We start from the raw sequence: 23,438 nt of genomic DNA on the forward strand, positions 1-23,438 counted from the left end.
CTCTCCTTGGTTTAATGTCAGCTCCTCTCTTGCAGGATAAAAGCTCCTTAACTTCCTGTGTGGATTGTGCCCCTGGGATAATTCCACTTCAGATTAGATTATTTCAGGAGACTTGCCTGCCTCTTCCTCCTCCTCTTCCTCCTTCTCCTGCTCCTGACCTCTGATCATTTACAACTTAATAGCATATATAACACTTCACAACGTCTGCATAGTGTTTTGCTATTGTCTTCATCTGTTAAAATGCACTCAAATGCCACAAAGAAAACTCAGCAAGCCCCCCTTTGTCTTGTTGAACTGGTTCGACGTGAGCAGGTTTCTGTGCCGTGTTGAGATTTGTTGTGATGTCTGAGACATGATGCACGCTTCAGTTCATTTGCATTTGAGACCAGAAATACAGGTTCAGGCCCAGTGAATGGCTGGTATTCTGAACAGGCAAAAACTAGCATTTTACCCCCTCAAGGACGGCTTGATTTTCCTGCTTTTTGTTGAATACAAAGAGAAATCACACAATGCTTGTTGTTATCTTTCAGTTCCACAAAGCCCTTCTCTGTGACGGGACCTCTGCTCTGTGTTTTGGTAATTTGTTATATTAAAATGTGAGCTGGGTCTGATCCTCGTCCTTGCTGCTCTGCTTCACGGAGCAAAGGTATCAGTCGAAGTGTCGAGACTAAATCTAAGCAATATGCAAACGTCTGCAGCTCCGGAGCCGTTTTGTCTTTTTTATCAACTTTGGTCGAGGAGATAAAATGTGTTCAGGCAGAGAGAAGCTGTGAAAGAACATCGCCCTTCCTGACTCAGCCCTGCAGCTGAAGGACACAGTCGGAACAGACAGAACAGCTTGTTAGTGTTGTTAAAAAGTGTTGTTAAAAAGGTCATCATCAAGGTCAGAGCACAAGAGAGTAACTATGGAAGAACATCACCTCAAAGTTATGAATATGTGTATTTACCTTTACAAAATGCCTCCATCACATACTGCTTATATTTTATATGAAAGCTTGAAGCCTTGTAGAGATCATTTCATTAATTAGTTTTTTTAAATAACCCTAAAGCTACATTATCAACCTGACTTTTCCAAACATCTTCTATTGATACTTGGATATGGAGATGAAGCGCTGAAGTTAAATAATACTTATTCTACCGTTTAAAAGAAAGTCTTTGCATTGCACTAGTGGTTTCCCTGTCACTAGTTTTCTTTGCACATAATTTCTCAGTATTTGAGCTCAACAAGTAATTTTAAAAGGAGAAGTCCTGACATGCTGCAGACAGAGGATCATCTTTAACCAGAGGGATCCTTCATCCGGCCTCTGTCTTCCTCATACCTGCTCTTTACTCTCCTCCTCCTCCACAATGAGCTGTGCTGTCGAGACTTGCATCTGTGAGGAGACAAGTACACGTGGCCTGTTCTGTGTCGCTGCAGGAGCCACAAAATATGAGAGTATTTCTCCTTTTTATATCTCTACCACGACGCCACATTCTTAAAGGTTTGCAGAGACGAGTCGAAACAGGATGTGGCTAGGAGCAAAATACCCAGAAATATTTAAATGATATTGAGTACGTTTGCTAGTTTTCACATTTACTTTTAGAAACCAGTGGTATCAACTTTAAGATACCACTACAGAATGAAATATAACTGCACTGAAGGTGGCTGACAAGGTGATAGGATTCTCACAGCACCACCCACACCCCCCCCCGACAGTTATCTTTGAGCAACATGTCCTCTATAAGCTGAGGTTAATAATAAACTTCACACATGAGCCCCTCTACTGTGAGTTTGAAAACCTTGCATCATGCCTGTTGTAAGTGTAACAGACATGGAAACTAATTTGCTTCCTGTGCAATAAACCTGCTGAATCTTCACGTTATCTTAGCGTATTAATTTGACTAATCTCAGTTCCTATATTTCCAGTTCGAAGCATTGCTTGCCCTGAGTACTGCAGAAGTTAAGCACAGCTCAACTTCTCTTGCACCAGCCAATCAAACTGGGTTTAGTCAAACAAAGCAAGTGCAGACACTAGCCAATCAAAATCCTGTTAATGAGAAAGAGGAGGCAGAGGCCGCTGGTGAACCTGGTGTGTGTTCATCTAATTGTGGATATTGTTTTTCCATGTACGTCTTTAAGCACTGTATTAATAACGAGCATGGCACGTCATGTCCACTGTCAAACATTAAGGCAAAGCATCCACGTGAGTCCAGCCTCAATACTGGAAACATTATCCAGCTGCAGCGTTTGTGGACGAATCCAAGCTGAACAAAACACAAAGGAAAACACAGGACACTGCGACAAGTGAGCTGGCTGATGTGATTTCCTATCCCAGAAAGATTCCAGTGAGGCTCTGGCAGCAGACGAGGAAAACTAACCTCCCTGGACTGAAGGAGGGAGAGACTCCGATCTGCCTCGATGCAACAGAAAAGAGCAATAAAACAAACGCATGCACCGTCGTGGGAGTTTTCATTATGCACAGGTTAAATCGGGTTGAGGGGATTGTGCAGGAGACTATTTCTGACTCTTCATCAAATTTGAAAGAGGTGTTGTATCTTCGCACCGATTTGGCTCTTGCGGCGCATTCTTTCCTCCTCACTCAGCCTGTTACCTTGAACTGTTGTTGACCCCGTGAACAGACTGTCGATGGAGTATTTGGGCTCATTGTCAAAGCTGAATTACACTGCGCTTTTCTAATTGCTCTGTCATTTCGTCGCTGCACGATGCCGCTCAGCTTTCCCTGTGTCGCAGTTATTGGTCTCTTCACTGGCTGCGTCGCCGTGTGTTGAACTGACTCTCTGCTGCTAAAGGCAAACAAAGCTCTGCGGGTGTTTTCCATTTCGTTCTAGACGATTAGATATGACCAAGGCTGTACTTTTTGATTTCATACACATACGTCATACATCAAATAACAGTTGTTTTCTTTATCGGGTAATTTACTGATTATTCACCCATTTGAAAATATCAGTAAATTTGAATTTTACAAATGTATATTGATTTTTAATTATATACATTTAGAACAGCTGTACAACTCCTTATTGAAAAAGCTGGAATAAAATTTTGCTTTGTAAATAAAACAGATTATCAACATTATATTTTGTCACCACCACCAGATTTTTAAAATCTGTGCTACTGTGAACTACAGAGATTTAGCTGCTGCTGTGAAGGAACTTGAATGTAACCAGCGTTGGGAGGAAGTGTTGATGCCATGTGAAAACGGAACTCATAATATTGTGTTATACTGTCATGATCCTTTGACGCTATCTCAAGCTGGCGAAAGCCGTCAGTGCTTCTTCATGTGCAGCGAGTAGCATGTGCTTGTTGCCTCTATAAAAAATCCTCAGTTGGCCTAAAATACAACTTGGTCCATGAGTAAGAATGTCCCATATAAAAGTCAGGTCAGTAACCCAGTTACCCCAATCAGGCCAGGGCTGCACTGACCTCTAAAATACTGTGTTTCTCATTTTCCACTGAAAAAGTTGAAAATCAAGTTGAAAGTAAATACCACCCAAATGAAGATTAAGTTGGTGTTGTTGGGTAAACTGGTCTCAACTTGTGCTGATTGCAGATTTGTTAGATACGATTGCCTGTAGAAGAACACGTCCTTTTTTTTAAAACCCTTTTCATGAACAAACCCTTTTTGTCTAAGTCGATTTATAACCCAGTTCAACTCTCTGAAGAAGAATGAATCCAATATGTCATCGGGGCTGGTGCTCTTGAAACGTAATTCTCTCCCTCTCGTGTAATATATTCTTCTCACTTGGACCAAACCCTTTATTTCTGTGTTATTCCATGATTTGTGGTGTGAGTGAAAAGGCCACTTGTAACATGTCTCAGTCGTGACTCACTGTTTTCCAGCGCCTACTCATTTATGAGGTCCACTGTTACGTCTATGGCCTCGAGTACATGACAGTTAGTGTTTCAAACATGTGAAGCTTTTTTTCTGGGCATTGAACACATTTCCTCAACTTCACATCTCTTCAGGTATTTCCTCCGTTCCATGTTTGTCCCTTTCACTCCTCTGATAATGTACATTTAAGAAAGAACTTTAGTATTAACAACGAACAAGTCCTCATATTGTGTATATGCGGAACCTACTGTCCCTCAGCAGGCGTTTGACTTCTCCCCTACACGTTTGACCTCACGGCCATTAATAATGCAGCGGGGAAAAGAATGTGGCTTTTCATGAGTCCAGAAGTGGAAAGAAACCGTTGTGGGCAATGACCTAAAGCTCAGAGGCTGATGCTGGTCGGGGTGTTTGTGTTTGTGTTGCTAAGGGTGTCCTGACGCACATGTTCTTGATATCAGTCCAGGAGGAATTTACAGATTCTCATCTGTCGATTCACAAACGAGCTAAAGGTACCAGGAGGTTGGGCACTGCATTCTTCAGTAATGAGACATGGCTTTGGAAACAGAAATAAAGGTTAGTGACGTCTTGGAGAGTTTTACTTTACAGAATGGACCTTGAATATATTCCAAAATAAAACGTCACTGAAGCTGTTTCCAGACATGAACTCCGGAAAATGTCCAGAAAGGAAAACTCTGGACATTTTTCCGAGTTTTGTGTTAATTACATTATAATGAAAAAGGAAACTGTTAAGTTGGTACTTTTTCAGTTAATCACTCACATTCCAATGATATTTTAACCCACAGATTCACAGATTTCACTTATGATCGCTGCTGCTGATAATCACTGCTGATTGTTGTCCTACACTTGCTTGTGTCTTTTTATGTTTTATGTATTTAAACATTGATTTTAGGATTCATTATTTATTATACTATTCTTTTGAAGGACTTGGGTTTTATTGGTGTTTCATTACGCTTACATTTTGTTATTTGATCCCTGTTGACATTGTTATTTTGAAGAGGTTATGGTTGAAGAGCCGCACTGACACGAGGATCTACAAAGAGGGTGGAAGATGTTTCCTGACACTTTGTTCCAGCCGGTGGCCTCACTCGAGGCCCTGTGGTATTTTTGGACGAATATATTCTACTTAGATAATTACTGCACCCAGCTGAGTCTCCCTTTATCTCTGTCAGTGACACCGAGCTTAGCAGCGTGGCTGTGTTGTGTCCTCGTTTCTCTTGGTTAATGAGCATACAGCCTCATTTATGTCCATGAATGAACATCAAATACATGCGGACTGATGGCCTTAAAGGAACTCTGTCTGCGTGTGTGAAGGAATAATACTCAGTCCTGTTCCTCCCCCACTGGATTTGGTCTTAACTCATTCAGACGACCCAGCTGGGTCCGGCTGCTCAACAGAGAAGCTGTGTCTGTTGTAATGTGATCGGACCAAATGAGACACTAGAAAGGGCTGAGGTCCTCAGAGGCCATTTCTTTTTTCTCAGCAGCGAACTAAGTTTATTTGTAAAAATAAAAGTAGATTCGATTAAATTTATCTTTGGAACTTATCAGTGTGTAGGTTGAATTTAAATAAATGTATATTGATGGATGGGGAACTGTAAAGCTTGAATGACAGAATTGTCACTTATGTTTATGCGCAACAGTTGTGAATATTTGCACAGTTGAACGTATCTGTTGTGCATAAACTTAAGTGAAATTTCAGCCCCATATCTTGAAACCATCATGTTTTGAAACCATAGGCTGTTTAGAAATAAACAACTTGACAGCTCCCCTAAAGAGGTCGCTCCCTGGTGGCTGGCTGCAGTATTGGTCATAAACCCTGCCTCCTCCATGTTAGCATATCGGACATAGGCCAAACTTAAAGGCACTGATGTATGTTCAAGCGTTCATGTTCCTGATAAGTTTAGTTTTTATCACTTCAATGGGTTGAAACATCATGATCGACAGCTGGGACTAGCTTGTGATTGGTCAGGCCGGTGTATCAGCGGGACCTGGATAGATGTAGATCAGGTGTCCTAAATCCTAAAGTAAATTGTTTACTTTAAGTTTCTCCTTTTCATAGCGCACCCTCTTTAAAAAGATTTTGAGTCTGACATTAACAGAGTCTCCGTATCTTGGCTTCATATCTACATCCTGCTCAGCTGTGTTGGATCAACGGAGCTGGATTAAGATAACAGGCGTCGAGATGTAAACATCCATCACTGGTGGTTTAGATCGTTGTGATGTGGTCAGCGGGTTATTTCCACAGCAGCAGAGCAGCAGAAAAGCTCCTCTCCACCGGGCTCTGCTGTTGTGAGAGTGAAAAGTGTGTCTTCTGTTGTTTAACTTTGATTTTAAAGATTTGTTTTCTGCCTAGCAACAGGGTCTATAGCGTAACGTATGTGCGGTAAACAACAACTTTAAATCCTCCAAGTCGGAGGGAAAAGTCCTATAAGTCGCATCCAATTTGCCTTATGTGTCCTGAGCTGTGATTACACCTGTCCCCTTGCTACGCTCTTGCATAATCACCTACACACACACACACACACACACACACACACACACACACACACACACACACACACACACACACACACATATGCCAGCTATCCTTACCAGACCTCTCCAGCCCCCAGCCACACACTGTGCTGGAAGAATTAGCCTCACGAGCTGTGACCAGTCAGGTAGATGGAATTAGAGGATAAAATCATTCGGTCAAGGCTGAAGCTGCCTCGCTGCTCAGATAGTGTGTTTCCCACAGCACCGATTTTATATTTAAGGCTGAGTCAACTCTGAGATTATTATACAGAGCATTTTTTGAATTTATAAAAAAAAAAAAAAAGGCGTGTGTCACTACGAACAAAGCCTCAAACCCCAGAGAGTGAAAATATGTCATTGAACGACAGCGACTCATTTTCTCCTCACTTGTTTTAACCGTCTCTGGTTAGAAATGTCGGTCGGGCGTCTGGAAGTCAACGGTCCTGTTTGGCAAAATGAGACGTTCCTGCGTTCAGGAAGGGCGACGGTGGTTCCAAGCATCGCGTTCCAGCCTGTGGGGAATAACGCTTGTCCCCTGTGGTGAAGGCAGAGCAGCATCCACACAGCTGCTGTTCCAGACTCACAAGCATATGGTCATACACTCTGCAATCTAAAAACCACACTCGCAAACATCTGGGAAAGTTCATTTGCTCCCACATTCGGGTGCCGCCAATAATCCCTTCTGTATTACTCTTGTGTGTTTATTTTTGCACACTTAGTCACACAATAGTCGACTGTACACAATCCCCACAGAGAGTCGTACACTGTCGGAAATGTGACATATTCAGCCCCAAATGAGCCTCATTCATTTCAATGATCTCTAATGCAAAAGGCTCTGGCAAAGCATAAAACATGGTTTAAACCCTGTAAATGAATAAATAATCTATTATAAGTTGAAGTGTAATATATGCTTCAGGAGCTTAGTTGATGGTCAGTGTCCTTATTTAAATATGGGTGTGTGTCCAGTGGCGTGTTGGGTCAGTGCAGCCTGAAAGCTTCCTGACTTCATGAGGTCACTCGGAGCACAGACTCACCTCAGGCCTTTCATTGTGTTTCCCCTGCGTGGCATTGTCCGCGCTTTTCTCCTGTTGAATGTAATTGCACAGAAGTTGCGTAATTGCGTTGGGTGGTGCCGCTATTTAAAGAGCTTTTGTGTTGACTTGCCGGCGGTTCGTCTGTAGTTGTTTTTCCCTTTGCCCCTGTTATTCATTTCAGTCAGATTTACTGAGATGACCTTAGACCAGACGGAAAGACCCACCACGCTGTAACGGACGTGTTTTATCAGCCTGAAGCTTTTCAGGGTCAGACTTCAGTCATGTTTATGTTTTGTCTTGTTCGGTCCCTTGTTATTTCTCAGTAAATACAGCGAACACAGATTTTCCTTTCTTTTTCCCTCCCCCTCGTGTACCCAGGCATACTTTAGGCATAGATATGTTTTAAAAGGGGAGAATGACAAAAGAAAAACAGATCAATGGAAGGAAGGAAGCAGCACGTCAAAATATAAAAGTCACACAGGTGATTCATTTGAAACTGCCAACCTTCCTGTTTAGTCACCTTGTTTCCTCGAACGTCTGTAGGGTGTTCTAGTCTCTGATGCAATCATAGCATCCTCTCGGTCACACCTCATGGTTTCACTAGTCGCACACATCCATGTGTTAGTTGCTGTGCAGCCACTACTGATTACTTTCAGTATTGATACACTTACATATGATCAACATATGTGTATGAACATATAATCAATTATCTATTTGTCTTTAAAATATTAAATACCTTGTTTTACCAGTTTACTAGATGCAAAGTAAAAAAAATACAAGTGATTCTGTGTTGTGTTCTTTTCTGAGTCATCAAATCAAGATCAATTTCTGCCTCCGTCAGCGACACTGGGGTGGAGGCCAAAGAGGAAAACATTAAGAAACATTTCCTAAGCAGGTTATGCAATACAGCTTCCAGCCACAGCCGTGTGTGTGTGTGTGTGTGTGTGTGTGTGTGTGTGTGTGTGTGTGTGTGTGTGTGTGTGTGTGTGTGTGTGTGTGTGTGTGTGTGTGTGTGTGTGTGTGTGTGTGTGTGTGTGTGTGTGTGTGTGTGTGTGTGTGTGTGTGTGTATAAACAGCACTTTGTCCCAGTGAAACTAAATGACCTAGTAGAGAAGTTGCTGATTTATCCGTGTGTGATCATGTTTGAGGTCATATGTGTACACGTGCGACTTTGAACGTGTGTGTGTGTGAGCACATCAGTCCAGCTGTGTGTGTGAGCACATCAGTCCGAGCTGTGTGTTTATACCGTGTGTGAATGTTTTGTGTTTGCACGGCCCAGCTCTCTGTGGTATGCAGCAGAGCAGGTTCCTCTGTGTCTGAGAGGAAAGAGGAGGAGAGAGGAGGTGAATGTGTGGAGCTCCTCCTCCTCCTGCTTCATCGCTCCTTCTCTAGCTTCACTAACTTTGTTGTCAGGCTGCCATCTAAAGGACTGTGCAGCCTGCTCCATCCCTCACCCATGAAGGGTTTGACGCTGTCCTCGTAGAGCTCTGCCTCCACTTAGTCATGTCGTGCATTGATTAGTTTGGATGATTTATTGATGATGTAGATTGGGTTCAAACGAGGAAGGTTAAATCAAATTGATTGACTGTGAAATAAGCACATTGGCTGTTGTTGTGTTTTCAGTGCCGCCTGGACAAGTTGAATCCTATGACCCATAATAACCTCTTGAAACATACAAAAATTTGAAACCACAACATAAACCTGATCTGTGAAGGAGCCAGCGAACTAAACCTGGAAGTTTGTGTTTTGAATCTCACACCAGCCTCGTCTAAATATAACTGTATGATGCCAAAGCACCTGCAGACATTTCCGTCTAATATTAGCTCTGATGTGTTCCCTGCCTGAAACACAGTCCTGAGTCCTTTTCACTTTTCTCTCTGTCTCTGTTTCCTTTCAGTTTCTAATGTGGTTTATCTGCAGCTGAAGAGCACCGGGCCGGTTGATTATTATTCCAGTGCAGAGCTGCAGGCAGCACAGATAACAGCATGCAGGTCTTAGACAGGAATTGGCAGCGTCATTCTCTGTCCCTTCATATTCTCTGTCCATAAACCCTCTGGACCGAAATAGGAAACAAATCATATGCTGAGCTGCGACCAGAAATCTTGATTGTCTGCTCAAAGCTTTCTTTTAATGATGTCACTGTCCATATTTCAAATGAACGGACTTTCTGAGACTCCAACACCCTGTGACACTTGTCGACCTGGTCCCACCTTTCCTTGAAGCACAGTGTACTATCAAAGAGAGCAGCCTCCTCGGGAGACGAGGTCAACCTCTGTCCCACTGTGGGTCACTGGTTTCTGAGCTCCGTATTGATCAGGCGGTCAGTCTGTTCACACCAGATGTCCAGCACCAGCTGCTCAGGAACATGCCGCTGCTGTAATGGAGTTACAAGACTTCCTGTGAATTTGTAATGAGTCCGCCTGGCAGTGCAGCTTTTACTTACTTAATGAGAGCGAGTATTTGACAGAACTTATTTTCCTTCTGTCTGTGGAAGTGTTTTTATTTGTTTTTTAAAGTTTGCTCTACATGACGCTGAAGCAAAATAAAACTGTACATCCACCAAACAATAAAATAACAATTAGATTTTTATTTTTTGCTGGAAATGGAATAAAAAGCTTCTCACCGTGTATTTGAATTTACAGCAGCACAGACATGAGGGGAAAATCTAGTTTTGTGGGATTATGGCTTTTCAACCGTCGATTGACGAGGACTTCCTCTCTGACACATTCATGCCCTAAATCACATGTACAGGAAGGGCACGGTGCAGTGTCTCCAGGGCTGTGCGCTGCGTGCGTTGACGGAGCTCAACTCAAACTCAAAATATATAAAACGGGGACAATGGCAATGATCCGTTGGAGGAGAAGTTTTTTCAGATCAAGCTCAATAGATGAAGAGGACGATATGTTTATGAGCTGCTCACTGCAAGAGGTAATCTTTTATACATTTGTGATTGTTGAGCTCAAGTTAAGTTTAAAGCTGTGTCTTGTTTTGCCGTCAGCAGGATATGAAAACCTTTTTATTTTACAGAATAAACAATGACGAAAAAGATTTATATCGGCATCTGCCCCAAAAAACTCCTTATCAATCATCCTCAAGTATACTACACTTTTATATCATTGTGTATATGATGTGTGTTTGGTAATCCGCTCATGCTGTGGCAGCGTATTGAACAACACACGTCTGATTATTCAGTTTTCCTCTGCACCTCCAGCTGTTTGCTGAGCTCCTGTATATTTCATCCCTATTGATCCCTGTGCAATAAAAACATCACCGAGCCAATGTTTAAAGCCCTGTGGGTGCCGGCATTATTCATGACTCTGTCTGCGCGGTGGCTCCGCAGACAGGCAGCGTCTTTCTAACGCCGGCATGAAATAATCATGAGAAGTCGTTCATTGACGTTGGTCAAGGTTCTGAGGAGAGTTGCTCCATCAGCGGAGGCAGCGGGTCGGCTGCTCTACAGCGCTGGAAACTTTTTGTCCAGCTGTCGATAGGCACACAGGCTTATTTATCAATTCTTATTTGATTTGTTTTTGACAGTTTAAAAAGTTTTTTCTTCCAAACTTAAAAAATATATCATTTTAAAAAAGTATTGGTGAAAATGTAGTTATAGTCAGGTTTAATGTTATTTTTATTTACTGTCCTCAAAAAAGTTGTAAAACGTGTTATACCACAATTTTTTGGTGAAAAAAAAAATTCCCCCGTCTGCTCTGATGCTTTTCAGTTGTTTTCGATGGGACAGATTTTTCACAATTCTCTCTCCTCGTGTGGTAAAGATGAGTCGGCACGAACCCTCCTCTCAGTGTTCAGGATGCATCTTGACAGCCAGTTTTACTTCCTTATTTTTAACCGACACGGGTCCCTGCCCCTCTGCGTTACCTAACAGCAGCACTGACTTCCCCCTGCGCTGCTCCTTTAGGTTCCCTGCTCTTCCATGGTAAACACCGGTTATGTCAGCTTCATCGACAGAAAGTTCATTTGACATTTCAGTCATTTCCTCTATGTTCCACTGCCGCTAACCAACCTGGCACAAACTCTGCAGACACTCTGTCGTTTACTACATTTTCACCTCAGTGGAGACACGGAGTAAACGGTGTGGGGGCGTTTGATTGAAGCCCTGAGGTGCTTAAAGTTATTTTGGATGAAGGTGTCCATCAACTTGCACCTGCAGCTGTTTACACTCTGAAATCTGTAAATTTCTTACGTCACGCTGTCCTGGAACTTTCCCCTGATTTCATATATATATGTATATTATAACAGACTTAAATCCACTCTCAGATGACTCACAGTTCCACCTCTCTCTCTCTCTCTCTTTTTCTGTCTTTCTCCCTCCATCAGACGGTGTCTTCAGGCCAAGGCCGCTCCGAGTCGCCTGTCTACACCAACCTCCAGGAGCTGAAGATCACTCAGGCCAACCTGCCCCCTCTGCCCTCGGGCTCCCCCCTCCACACTCTGGGCGACTGGGAGACCTACAAGGACCAGAATGGCCGACACTTCTACTGCAACCGCTGCACCCAGGAGAGGACCTGGAAACCTCCGCGAGCCAGGGACGCCAACAGCGGGAACTCCAGAGGAGAAAACCACAGCGCGGAAGAGAGCTCCGAGGTACGGAGCATTCACTGCAGAGAGGGTTCAGCCAAACACACACGTAGACACATTATTTTATACCTGGTTTTTATGAAGAACTTCCAGTGACAATGCTCCATGTAAGTGCCGTATGCCAATTGGCAAAATCTCACTGGGAAAGTTATTCAAATCTTGATCCTGATTTAAGTTGCCTCACTAAAAACGCCCCTCCAGCTGTGATCCATTCAGCTCACACTGTATGTAAACACAAACAGTGGAGGAAGTAAGAGTGAGAGTTAGTTCACACATCTGGTCGGTTGCTGCAGAAAGCAAATGAAACTCTCTGAATATCACTTTCACAAAGTTGGGTGACACACACACACACACACACACACTTACCGACTCACAAAAACACTTGGTCATCGGACACACGTCACATGAGACACTGTCAGGATGCATGATCATGTCAAGTGTCAACAGATGAACTTATGATCGAACCTGTTGGGACTGATATTAATATCATGTCTCAAAAGGGCCAGAATGATTCGTCTCTGATCATAAAAATGAAACGCCCAACATTCAGCCTCACTTAATTCAGAATCTTGATATTATATTTTTGTACCTTAAATTAGCAGAAGATACAGTTGGATCCCTGCTCTCTGTCATCTCTGAGTTTATTAGCGATACCACTGCTTCAGGCCTGATACCAAATTCAACATATAGATACTAGATAAACAACCAGTCTAAAACGGAGACAACCATCAACACCTGAGGCAATTTACACATCAGGAATCAATAAAAACAGACAATATACTGTATGTCAAGATCTATAGAATAAAATGAAATGATACAATACTATTAATAAGTGGAAAACGTTAGACTCTGAGGTGTGGCTGAGACAACACTGTAAAAGGGAAAGTATTATCAGGCACAAAAACCAGTGGAAAGGTCGGACTCAGCTGAAATGACCTGAGTTCGCAAAACTATAGTCACCCTGAGCTTAAACTGTTTTTCACAAGTATAGGATTACAAGAACTCCCACCCTCATGTGTTCACGTATCCTCGGTGTCAATGACTCAGATATTAAATAGATGACAAACACACAATCGAAGCCAGGATTCAGTTTGTGTTGTGTCTTTCTCATGATTAAGTGCTGCACATGTAGACATCAGCAAAATTGTTTTCCGCTGGCGGTGACAGATTGTTATGGGAAATTTGATTTGTCAGGCAAAATATATTTCAGAGAAAAAAAAATTCAAAGTTTTCTGTCTGACATCCAGATTCATTTCCAGAAAATATGTTGTGGGAAAAAAAACACATGCAGACTTTTGTCATTGGGAAATTGCACAAGTCAATATCAACAGTGAGAACGATTCTGACTGTGAATGACACAATCACAAACACTGAGACTTCCCAGCCTGAATCATGTGGGATTCATCTTTGTTTCACTAAATGGCTGCACCACACTGCCACCTACAGGTGAAAGGCAGTCACTCTCACACTGCAGCCTCCACAATGAAGCATTAACATTGGTGATTTTTTACTCCTTGATGGGTTTTCTGGTTTTCTGTCATTTTCTCGTTGCTCATTGGTTCTGGGTGCTTGGCAGATTTTTTTTTTCCTCCTCTGTAACTTCATGGTGAAAGACGCCCTCTCTTTTTCTCTCTCTCCCTCTCTCTCTTTTTACAACAATGTCAGACGACTCCTCTGTCGCTCTCGCCGTCTTTCCTTCCGTTCCTCTCGCTCTCCATCGGTCGACTTCAGCCTCTGCCGTCGGAGGACACCTGCTTCAGTACCTACTCTAGCCAGTCAGACAGTCAGTACGGCTCGCCGCCGCGTGGTTGGTCGGAGGAGATGGACGAGTACGGCCACACGCTGTACGTCAGCGACTATACAAATGAGAAGGTACCGGCTGCACGGGGCTGATCCTCTTTACTGTGCTGGCGATGCATGGGGGGGATGGATCTAGTGTTTGGTTATAACAGTGTTGTAACAGCACAGCATGACAGTGATTACCAGCACCAGAGAAAAGATGAAAATATTCCTCATTATCTGGAAATTGTTTTAAGCACAATAGTCACATACAGATTCCCACAGGAAATGGAAACAACGTGGGTCCAAATTCAAAACAGCTCTACAAACTGCTTGTAACACCTCATGTTCGCCAGTAGGTTTGTTATCAATTGAGATGTCAGAATGAGTCTGGGCTTTCTCTTGTCTGTCCGTGTGTCACCAGTGGTTAAAACACGTTGATGAGCAGGGTCGACCTTATTACTACAGTGCAGACGGCTCCAGGTCAGAGTGGGAGCTGCCAAAGGTAAAAAATCTGTAGGAATCCCTGTTTGTTTTATTGCAAAGGGAATCAACACTAAAGAAAATAAACATTTCTGTTAGTGGCTGATATCCTCTTTGTGATAGTGATTCATTAGATGAATTTCCCGTTACGACATCATAGAGATTTCAGACACAATAAGGCACAAACTGATAAATACAATTTCCTTTGCTGAAGTTGAAAAGTCTTGTCCACTGATGCCGTGCGATTCTAATTACCTCCCTGCAGTACAACCTCTCTCCTCCTCAGCCGTCAGGAGATGCTCCTAAAAGTCGCAGTCTGGACAGGAAACACATGGAGCCCATCGTCCTCACCAAGTGGAGACACAGCGCCTACGTCCAGGAGCCCAACGACAAGGTGGGACACGCAGATCTGCAGAGTACAGACCTGCCAGTGGTGCCTCACAATTCTTATAGTGTATGAACTTCAAACGTTTACTTTACACTTCAGCTGTTTTCTGTTGTGTTCATTGCAAAGGTGTTTTTTTTAAGTCAACAGTTTCAGTTGTAGACTTGTTGCATTGCAGCGGCTGTTAAAAACCAGACGTTTCCGCGCAGTCTCCGCCCGTCTTCACCCGTACAAACACAAAGTCAGTAGTCTGTCTCACCGACCAATCAGTGCCCTGTCCCTTAATCCCAGCAGCCAATCAGCTTGCATGAAGATAATGAAGATAATCAGGAAACAGAAGAAGTCATAATTACTCTGCCAATTGTCCTTTAAAAAAAAAATTCTTGCATGATTACCTGAGTTGATCGAGTTGTTCATTTAAATAACTTTGCTTAGAAATTGGACCTTCAATCATAAACCTGTTTAATTAAAGCTTGTTGAGCGATAACAGCAGCCGTCAAGCAAGTGATGAAATATTGTGCAATAAAAACACAGAGTTTCTGCGGGGTCTTAAAAAAGTTAAAATTGATCAATCTCAATTTTGGATCCTTCAAAAAATCTGAAATATTTGAATTACATACCAGGTCTTGAATACATTTTAAATATGTTAATGTTCATTTAATGCTAATTGCTTCAAAACATTTAACTTAAAAATTTGTTTCTTAGAGAAATGTTTTGTTTGCGATACAGATATTAGCACCATGTAAGAAAACTACAAACAAATTCCTTCATATCTGTCGTACTTAACACAGATCTTCAGTCATTATGGTCTTAAAAAGGTCTTGAACGTACAAAATTACAAATTACGAGTGACCAAAACAAACGGTGGATGTAAAAAACATCCGACAGACTGACAAAGCCACATGTGAACCAGATGTGATGCATAGGTCCAGTCGTTATTACACATTATAATGAAGAACTGTTGCATATTAAATCCTGAAAAGTAACTGACTGAAACCTGCAGAAACCCTGAAATACAATAGTTTGTAGGTGCCTGAGATTTCTGACAAACACTGTTCCTGTATCCACATCTAATTAATAATCCATGTGCGCCTCCTGGACATCACACAGGTACTTGACACACTTGGCAGCTTCGTAATCTCACCGTTAATTGCAATCACACTGTTTGAGCTCTCTGTGTCTTCTTAACCTCCCATCATTTTCTCATTAACACTCCGTTATTAGCCCATGTGACAGTTTGTTTTTTTCATCCCTGTCTCCTCACCAGGACGCTCCTCTGGGCCCCGTGCCCCCCTCTCCTGATTCTGACTCCGGCCCTTCGTCTCCCAAGTCCCCCTCCTCTGTTAGTACTCGCCCCTAACCTCGCTTCCTCGCCTCGCCCACCAGGCTCTGTCCTGCGGGGGGGTTTAACTTCGCCCCTGATTGGAGGCAGCGACACATTTCTTGCGGCTTGCTGCAGGGGTTTCGACGCTGGTCTGGATAATGTGGAAATGATTAGAGAAGAGTCGAGTGTGACGGCAGAAACAAAGAGAAGAAATCTGAACTTGAGCCTGTGCAGACATTTTTGGTTAAATTGCGTTTTGCTTGCGTTTGTTGAAATCACACAGGGGCTTTATGATTTCAAGAGACAATTGAAATAATTGTTCGGGTTCCTGATTGGCTTTATCATCCGTGTGTCCCTAGAATCTGCTTCTTGATCCTGAAAGGCATAAGATCGCTGGCAGAATGCAGCTTGACCAAGACCTGTTTCTCTTATTCTACTCTCATGTCTCTGTTCACTCCCTAGTGTTCAGTCGCTTGCTTTTCCTGTGGGCGCAGTCAGCTGGGATCGCTCTGGTGGTGGTGGTGGGGTGTTTACACCGGTGTGACGCCTGCTTATCGTTTAACCAATATCAAGCTTTGACGGCAGCTTCGTCCGCCGTGCTCCTGCTGTGGTTTTCAATCAGGGTCTGAGCGGCTGATGTGTCTGTGACATTTTGCCCTAATGTTTGTTTTTCTCTGCAGCTGTCTGAAAAGTGTGGGGTCCTGAATGTGACCAAGATCACTGAGCATGGCAAGAAAGTACGGTGAGTAGCTCCGCCTCCTTAAATATTCGTTTTGCTTGAAGCTCCTTTTGATTTTGAAAGTACAAGAAACTATTTTTGACAGATAAAGAAGTGAAAATTAAATACCTTGACAGGAAACTGCACATAATTACTTCCTGCACTCAAACTTTTGTGATCTTTCTCTTGCAGGAAGAGCTGGACGTCCTCCTGGACGGTCCTGCAAGGACACACGCTGCTGTTTGCCAAAGAGAAGGGAGCCGGAAGCAGTTGGGTGAGCGACAGAAGCATTTTCTCCTTTCAAGAAAACAAAATGTCTCTCGTCACGTCAGTTGTTCTGTGGTGTTGCTGTCTAGACTAAGGTGCAGTTCAAACAATAGAACAGTGTTCTCGATTAGTCAGGGTCATTGAAAATAGGCAGAAATGTTGAGTTTGTTAAGATGACATGACGGCAAAGTGTCTCAGTCACTCCACCGTGCAGACTCTGGCTTCAAATTACATCATCAGAGCAAGGTCCTGTGTCTGGGACATCTAGGCTTCATGTCTGGAGAGTGGTCTTTACAGTCTCTGTGTAAGACTAATACAGTAACAATGAATTCAAGTTAAGAACAGACCTGAAACAACATAGTGCGCCACAATAACATCACCATCAATCCCAAAAATAAAGAGTTATCCAGCTGTCGTAGCACATGGATGGAAGCTGAAAGGGCTTTTACGGGAGACGGTGCAGCTTCAGTGTAGTTTCTCTCACCTGCACTGTGATGTCCGGGATGCAGACTCATGAGAACAGTGGGTTCATCTGCTCTGACTCTTTTCTCTCTCTCTCTCTCTCTCTCTCTCTCTCTCTCTCTCTCTCCAGTTTGGAGGCAGTCAGTCCAAACCTGAGTTCACTGTCGATCTGAGGGGCGGCTCGGTGGAGTGGGCGTCCAAGGACAAATCCAGCAAGAAGCACGTAATAGAGGTGGGATGGAGCTCACAGCCAGTTTATGTCCTCTTCGATCTTTTCCTTGTTTTGAATCAGATTGTTTGATTTTTGTTGAAAGTGCTAAAAGGTCTGAAAGACAAACAATCTTTCAAGTGCAGTTTAAAAAATCTGTCGGAGCCTTTATTTCTGCGTTGGTTCTCTTTCTCTTTCCAAAGCTGCTTTCAACAACACAACCAAATCACCCTACTTTGGCAGTAAACATGTAAAAATTACTGATTATTTCATAAATGACTTCACAAACTCACACACATGGAGAACACACGAAGGAGTAAACGATAAAGAAAAATTTAATCTAGATGTGGTTGATTTTTTTTCGCAAGCTGAATCTTTGGTGTGTCTCTCCTGGCTGCAGCTGAAGACTCGGCACGGCACGGATCTGCTGATCCAGTGGGACACTGACACCATCATCAATGACTGGTACCGAGTGCTGCAGGAGACCATCAGCACCCACGTGAGTACTGACGCTCTCACTCGCTCGACTGAAACCTCTTATCAGTTCGTTTTGGTTCAGGAAAACGAAAGGTCAGCAACTCAAGCATCTGTTGTGCAGCTCGAAACACAACAATTCGGTCAAAGTGGTAGTTGCAGGGTTGGAGAATGTAGAGAGAGGAGCAGCCTGTTGAGAGGAGGAGTGGAACCGGCTTTATCACATTTTACTAAATGCTGCTGGCATGTTTGCTTTCCTAATGAAAGTACACATTTTAAAACAGATGTCCATGAAGTCAGCTTCAACTGAATATCAGCTGCTCATTTTATCTGCAGGTTTACGCAAAAACTAGTGAACCAATTTATTTACGTTTGGTGGAGCAGTGCGTCATGTTTAGAGGAAGAATTCTATAAATTCTGGAGCAGATTCCAGATAAATCAGCAGATCCAGGATATTATTTTTCACTTTCTTTAACATGGCAAGACAAACAGGGCGTTGGCCTTTATGGACGTCTCCGAGCGCCCTTCTAGTTTCTGAACGTTAGTCAGTAAAACTAATCATTTGTGAACAAGTTGTTGACCTATTTTTAGAAGTAACAGCAAATAGAAACAGAAGAGGCGTTCTCTCAACGAGGGTCAGCTAGCGGCTACTCCTTAAATGTTCTGTTTCCGTTCTGTCGAGCCATGTGCGGAGGCTTGAGCCGTCCTCCGGCGCCTGGGAGTCCAAACGGGCGTCCAAAGGTGCAGCAGATGTGGATTTTTACAACCAATGTTTTTATATCCCCGTGTGTATGTGTGTCTCTCTCTCTTAGGCCTGGGAGTCTGATGAGGCCATTGAAGAGGACTTGCCCGACTCTCCTGGTTTTGAGACGGGAGACAAAGAACAGAGAGACTCGAAGAAAGGCAGAGGTCTGTTTTAATGTGAACTGAAGTTTAACAGATACATGAGCACATGCGTAGAAAAGTAAAGCATGACATATAAGTTTTAGGGAAATTGGTAGTAAGTCGTAAAGAGTGAAAGATTGAAGTGTTGAATGAACAGGGTACAAGAGAAATGAACGGGGCGTGCTGTGTATATCGAAGAGTGAAAATCAAAGTACAGCAACAACCCAGTGAAGTACCGGTGTTTGACTCAACTTCCTCATATGACTTTACCTGCCCCATAAAACAGCTGCTTATCAGTTTCATTCCTCCCAAACATCGAGCGGCCGTCATGGACGTCAGAGCAATGAAACGACTGCTGGAAAACAATGTGTTGTCTCATCTCTACTTCGCAGCCGTGAAGAGCTCCTCCAGCGTGGACACCTCCGACAACAAGAAGACCAGACACAAGCTGAAGAAGTTCCTCACGCGGCGTCCGACCCTGCAGTCCGTCAGAGACAAGGGATACATCAAAGGTGACACACACACACACACACACACACACACACACACACACACACACACCACACACCTCTCCCTCACACACTCAGAATTATGTGTGAGCAGGTTTTCATTGTGTTCATGCAGAGGAGCGCAAAGACTTTACTAATTATCATATCGTATTTGAGTTTCATACATTTATTGGATTTGCTGGTGGACAAAAATAAATAATATGTTGTTGTCCAGTGAATTTCATGAATTTTTAATGTGGTGATTTTGAACTTTGAGATGAAAACTTGCCTGAATGGGTTTAGAAAATTCTGCTCTTTGGCAAAGTCCACCACATAAAAAATAAAACTTCCCGACTGCCTTAAAAATGCATCATCACCGGAGTGCAGCTCTGACTGAGGACTCTGGACTGTTTTATGACCTTGTGTTTGTTGTTGTGTGTCTTCAGATCAGGTGTTTGGCTGCAGTTTGTCCATTTTGTGTCACCGGGAGAACGGCACAGTGCCGAGCTTTGTGACGACGTGCATCGACCATGTGGAGACCAGTGGTGTGTTGGCACATTCATCACTTTATCTGTACTTAGAGGAAATGGTTCCTTCTAACATTTAACCTTTAGCTTTCTGGCACTCGAGGTCATGTCAGATGAGCCGTCGCCTGACAACATGATGTATACTCGTCTTGTTTTAGTGGAGTCATCACAGCAAATAACAAAAAACATGAGAGTAATTTTGAGATGTGAGTGAACTGGTGTTTTCCTCCCATCATGCCCTGCAGGTCTGTGTGTGGACGGGCTCTACAGAGTCAGTGGAAACCTGGCTGTCATACAGAAACTACGCTTTGCTGTCAATCACGGTGGGTCCCTGCTTCTCTTCTCTCTTTGAGAGCAAATAATTATGAGATTAATGTTGAGGAGCTTGTTTTTCTGTAGTTTTCTCTCGTCGTGGTTGTGAACTACATCGACTGAAGAGTGTGTTTGTGTCCAGATGATGAGGTGAGCCTGGCAGACGGGAAGTGGGAGGATATCCATGTGACCACTGGAGCTTTAAAGATGTACTTCAGAGAGCTGCCGGAGCCGCTCTTCACCTACTCGTTCTTCCATGACTTTGTCAACTCCATCAGTACGTCTAACTTTATTTATTTATTTATTTGTTTATGGATTCGCTCTGTGTGAACTCTCTGTGTTAAGAAGTGGGTTGTTAGAAGAAGCATTTACTGCTGCAAAACCACAAACCAGCATCCAACTGAAATTCACTTCAACGAGCATTTTGTTCTCCAGGATTTTCCTTTTGAAGTATATGTTGTACTGATTTTATTAATTTTAACTGGGAGATATTAAATGGGAACTTTGCTGATTTTCAGTATCACTGGTATAAGTTTAATTTCTCTCCATGCTGCTGCTGCTGCTGCTGCTGCTGCTGCTGCCTGCACCCAGATCTCCCTGTTTCCTTTCCACCAAAATCTGCCGGGTGACTTCTGTGCACATCCAAATTAATTAACTGAGCCACAGTTTATTTTTTATTTTTCGCCGTCTGTTTGGCTCAAAACGTTGTGTCAGTATTCTTCAGTTTGGAATTGAGACGACACACTTATTTAAAACTTTAGGATTAGTTGCAGCCTTTAGCTGCTGACTTCAACGCTCAGGGTCCTGGACTGGAAACCGATAAATAACTTCCACAAACTGTTTCTTCCTCGACTCCTCGCACCTGAAAACAATCCAACTCGACACCAAAGCCACTAAATCTTTCTTTTTAACAAGCAAAGTGTGGCTGAAGAATGTTTCCTTTCTTTATGTGGACCCCAGCGGCTCCTCCACTTACATTTCGTAACCCACTAGAAGTTCCGGTCCAGCCTTTTCAATAGGAGAGGCATGGGAGTGCCTTTGGAGCCCGGTGCATTGTGGGTGTTGAAGTTATATTTACCTTTTGGGTAAAATGAAAAACCTCAGACCATTTCTATAACCTGTATCATTGTGGTTCCTTTCATTGAAGGGTAAATGATTGTTGGTGCACCTAAATATAAACGCACTTGATGATCATTCACTCAGACATTTTATATATATATATTGTTTTTGTGCTGCAGAGATGTCCGACTACAAGCAGAGAGTTCACTCCATCAAAGATCTGGTCCGACAGCTGCCAAAGCCCAACCACGACACCATGCAGGTCCTCTTCAAACACCTCAGGACGTAAGAGACGCACAATAATATGTATCTACTTTGAGACTGTCACCACTGAATTATTGTTTTCCACGTTATCAGCGTAATGGTTATTTAATATTCCATCTTCCCTCCAGGGTGATCGACCACGGTGAAGAAAACCGAATGACCACCCAGAGCGTGGCCATCGTGTTCGGCCCCACGCTGCTGCGACCTGAAACCGAGACCTGGAACATGGCGGTCCACATGGTCTACCAGAACCAGATCGTGGAGCTGATACTGCTGGAGTACGAGAACATTTTTGGAAGGTAGACAGAAGAAGCCAGAGGACAAAGCCTATGTAGACATTTGTCTCCCCCAACGCAGAGCTCTTCTTCACCCGGCACGGCCCGGCTCTGCCCGGCCCTGGGGGGGGGAGGGGCAGCGGCTTAATCTTCATCTCAAACCAACCTGCGCTCACTGGCTTCTCCAAACTTCCACAAATACAAACTCTTGGACCAAAGCCAACGCGAACGTCTCATAAACCAAAATAAAGATGTAACTAACTAGCGACCCAAAAAAAAGGTTTTGCACTTTTTTCAGTAGCTCGTTTTCTCCTGTAGCTGCAGAGGTGACGACTTCCTGTCCCGACACTGGATTCTTAAACGTAACGACACGCGGGCCACACACGCCTCCACTACTGCACAGGCCGACTGAGCAGCGGCGAGCCACAATCCGTAACACGGGAGGTTTATGACGCTGTTCGTACCGTACTGTAAAACCCATGTATTGACCCATCACTCCTGAGGGAAACGACAGAATAAACCTGCTGTTCATCCTCTGCTTCGCTTTCGACATTTTAACACTAAGAGGTGAAAGAAGTTGGAGCTCGACCGAGGAGAAGAAGGGGATATGAGGGCTTTTTTTATTTTTTACTTTAAAGAACACTTTTGCCTCTTTCTGTATTGATCTCGTTCTTTTTTTTAAATGCTCCGTTCTCCACCCTCCTCTTTCTCTTCCCCTTTTCCCTGGACCGGGGTCCTCAGAACACATAAGAGGTTATCGCCGCGCTCTGTATTATATCTGCACGCCACCTTCAACAATCGGCTTCTAGAACAAATCATCTCGCGGCGCTCGGTCATCAACTTGAAAACAAAACAACGGTACTCAGCTGTTGCTTTCCTCGTCTACCGGACATGAAATGTTGAGGCACGCGGCCGTTAAACATGTCTCCATGGATACATTTGTACAGTGTATATGTGTGTGCATGTGTAGGGGGGGGGCGGGGGCGGGTGGATGTATGAATGGATTTACTGATGATATATTGTACAAAATAGTAAAAATAAGTACCTTTGCCGGGAGTGTTAAGAATAAGAGAAGAGGGAGAAATCACTAACCGACGTGAGGAGTGAAGTGATGAAGGGGAAGTGGAGGTTTACCTGTGAATCAGGTCGATGGAAGATTGTGAATGTAACTTTGCAAAGAAAAAGATGTTGGCTTTATCAAACTGGAATAAAGGCCTGGAACAAGAGAGGTGTTGTGTTTCTATACTTATTCATACGTGTACTTAACTCAACGCAGATCAGTCTGATGACGACGCCCCCTTCTGGCCTGGAGTTGATTTATCAGAAGAAGAATCTGTTGGTGTTAAATTATAATTATTCAACCAAACTTCGGACTTGATCTAATCAGAAAGTTGAAAAATCCACAGAGCCTTGTTTTCATTGATGCAATAAGATGCACAGTTAAGTGTTAATGAACATTTGACATCTTGATTCTAATCATCATTAATTTAACCATGAAACCAGTCAGTGTTAAAAAGCTGCTTTGGGCCCACG

At 43.3% G+C, this 23,438-nt stretch overlaps 1 protein-coding gene across 12 annotated transcripts in view; it reads left to right on the forward strand.

Annotated features, from left to right (window-relative positions):
- LOC118117919 (rho GTPase-activating protein 12) overlaps positions 1-23,131 on the forward strand; it is a 41,108-nt gene extending 17,977 nt beyond the window's left edge. Inside the window, exons 1-18 of one of the 12 annotated variants that reach the window (XM_035170590.2) lie at positions 9,981-10,327; positions 11,735-12,001; positions 13,661-13,867; positions 14,199-14,279; positions 14,523-14,651; positions 14,821-14,883; positions 15,910-15,984; positions 16,647-16,708; positions 16,877-16,958; positions 17,544-17,645; positions 18,022-18,120; positions 18,908-19,004; positions 19,373-19,492; positions 19,915-20,013; positions 20,241-20,318; positions 20,450-20,584; positions 21,546-21,651; positions 21,759-23,131. In XM_035170590.2, the coding sequence (XP_035026481.2) occupies positions 10,052-10,327; positions 11,735-12,001; positions 13,661-13,867; positions 14,199-14,279; positions 14,523-14,651; positions 14,821-14,883; positions 15,910-15,984; positions 16,647-16,708; positions 16,877-16,958; positions 17,544-17,645; positions 18,022-18,120; positions 18,908-19,004; positions 19,373-19,492; positions 19,915-20,013; positions 20,241-20,318; positions 20,450-20,584; positions 21,546-21,651; positions 21,759-21,933 (2,253 nt within the window). In that variant the 5' untranslated portion in view covers positions 9,981-10,051 and the 3' untranslated portion in view covers positions 21,934-23,131. Of the gene's footprint in view, positions 1-9,980; positions 10,328-11,734; positions 12,002-13,660; positions 13,868-14,198; positions 14,280-14,522; positions 14,652-14,820; positions 14,884-15,909; positions 15,985-16,646; positions 16,709-16,876; positions 16,959-17,543; positions 17,646-18,021; positions 18,121-18,907; positions 19,005-19,372; positions 19,493-19,914; positions 20,014-20,240; positions 20,319-20,449; positions 20,585-21,545; positions 21,652-21,758 lie in introns of those variants that run through there. The other 11 variants (XM_035170580.2, XM_035170579.2, XM_035170582.2 and 8 more) reach the window with 11 other exon arrangements.
- The last annotated feature ends 307 nt before the right edge of the window (positions 23,132-23,438 follow it).

This window comes from Hippoglossus stenolepis, chromosome 11 (genome assembly GCF_022539355.2).
Source record: "Hippoglossus stenolepis isolate QCI-W04-F060 chromosome 11, HSTE1.2, whole genome shotgun sequence".
In the NCBI taxonomy this organism is placed as follows: Eukaryota; Metazoa; Chordata; class Actinopteri; order Pleuronectiformes; family Pleuronectidae; genus Hippoglossus; species Hippoglossus stenolepis.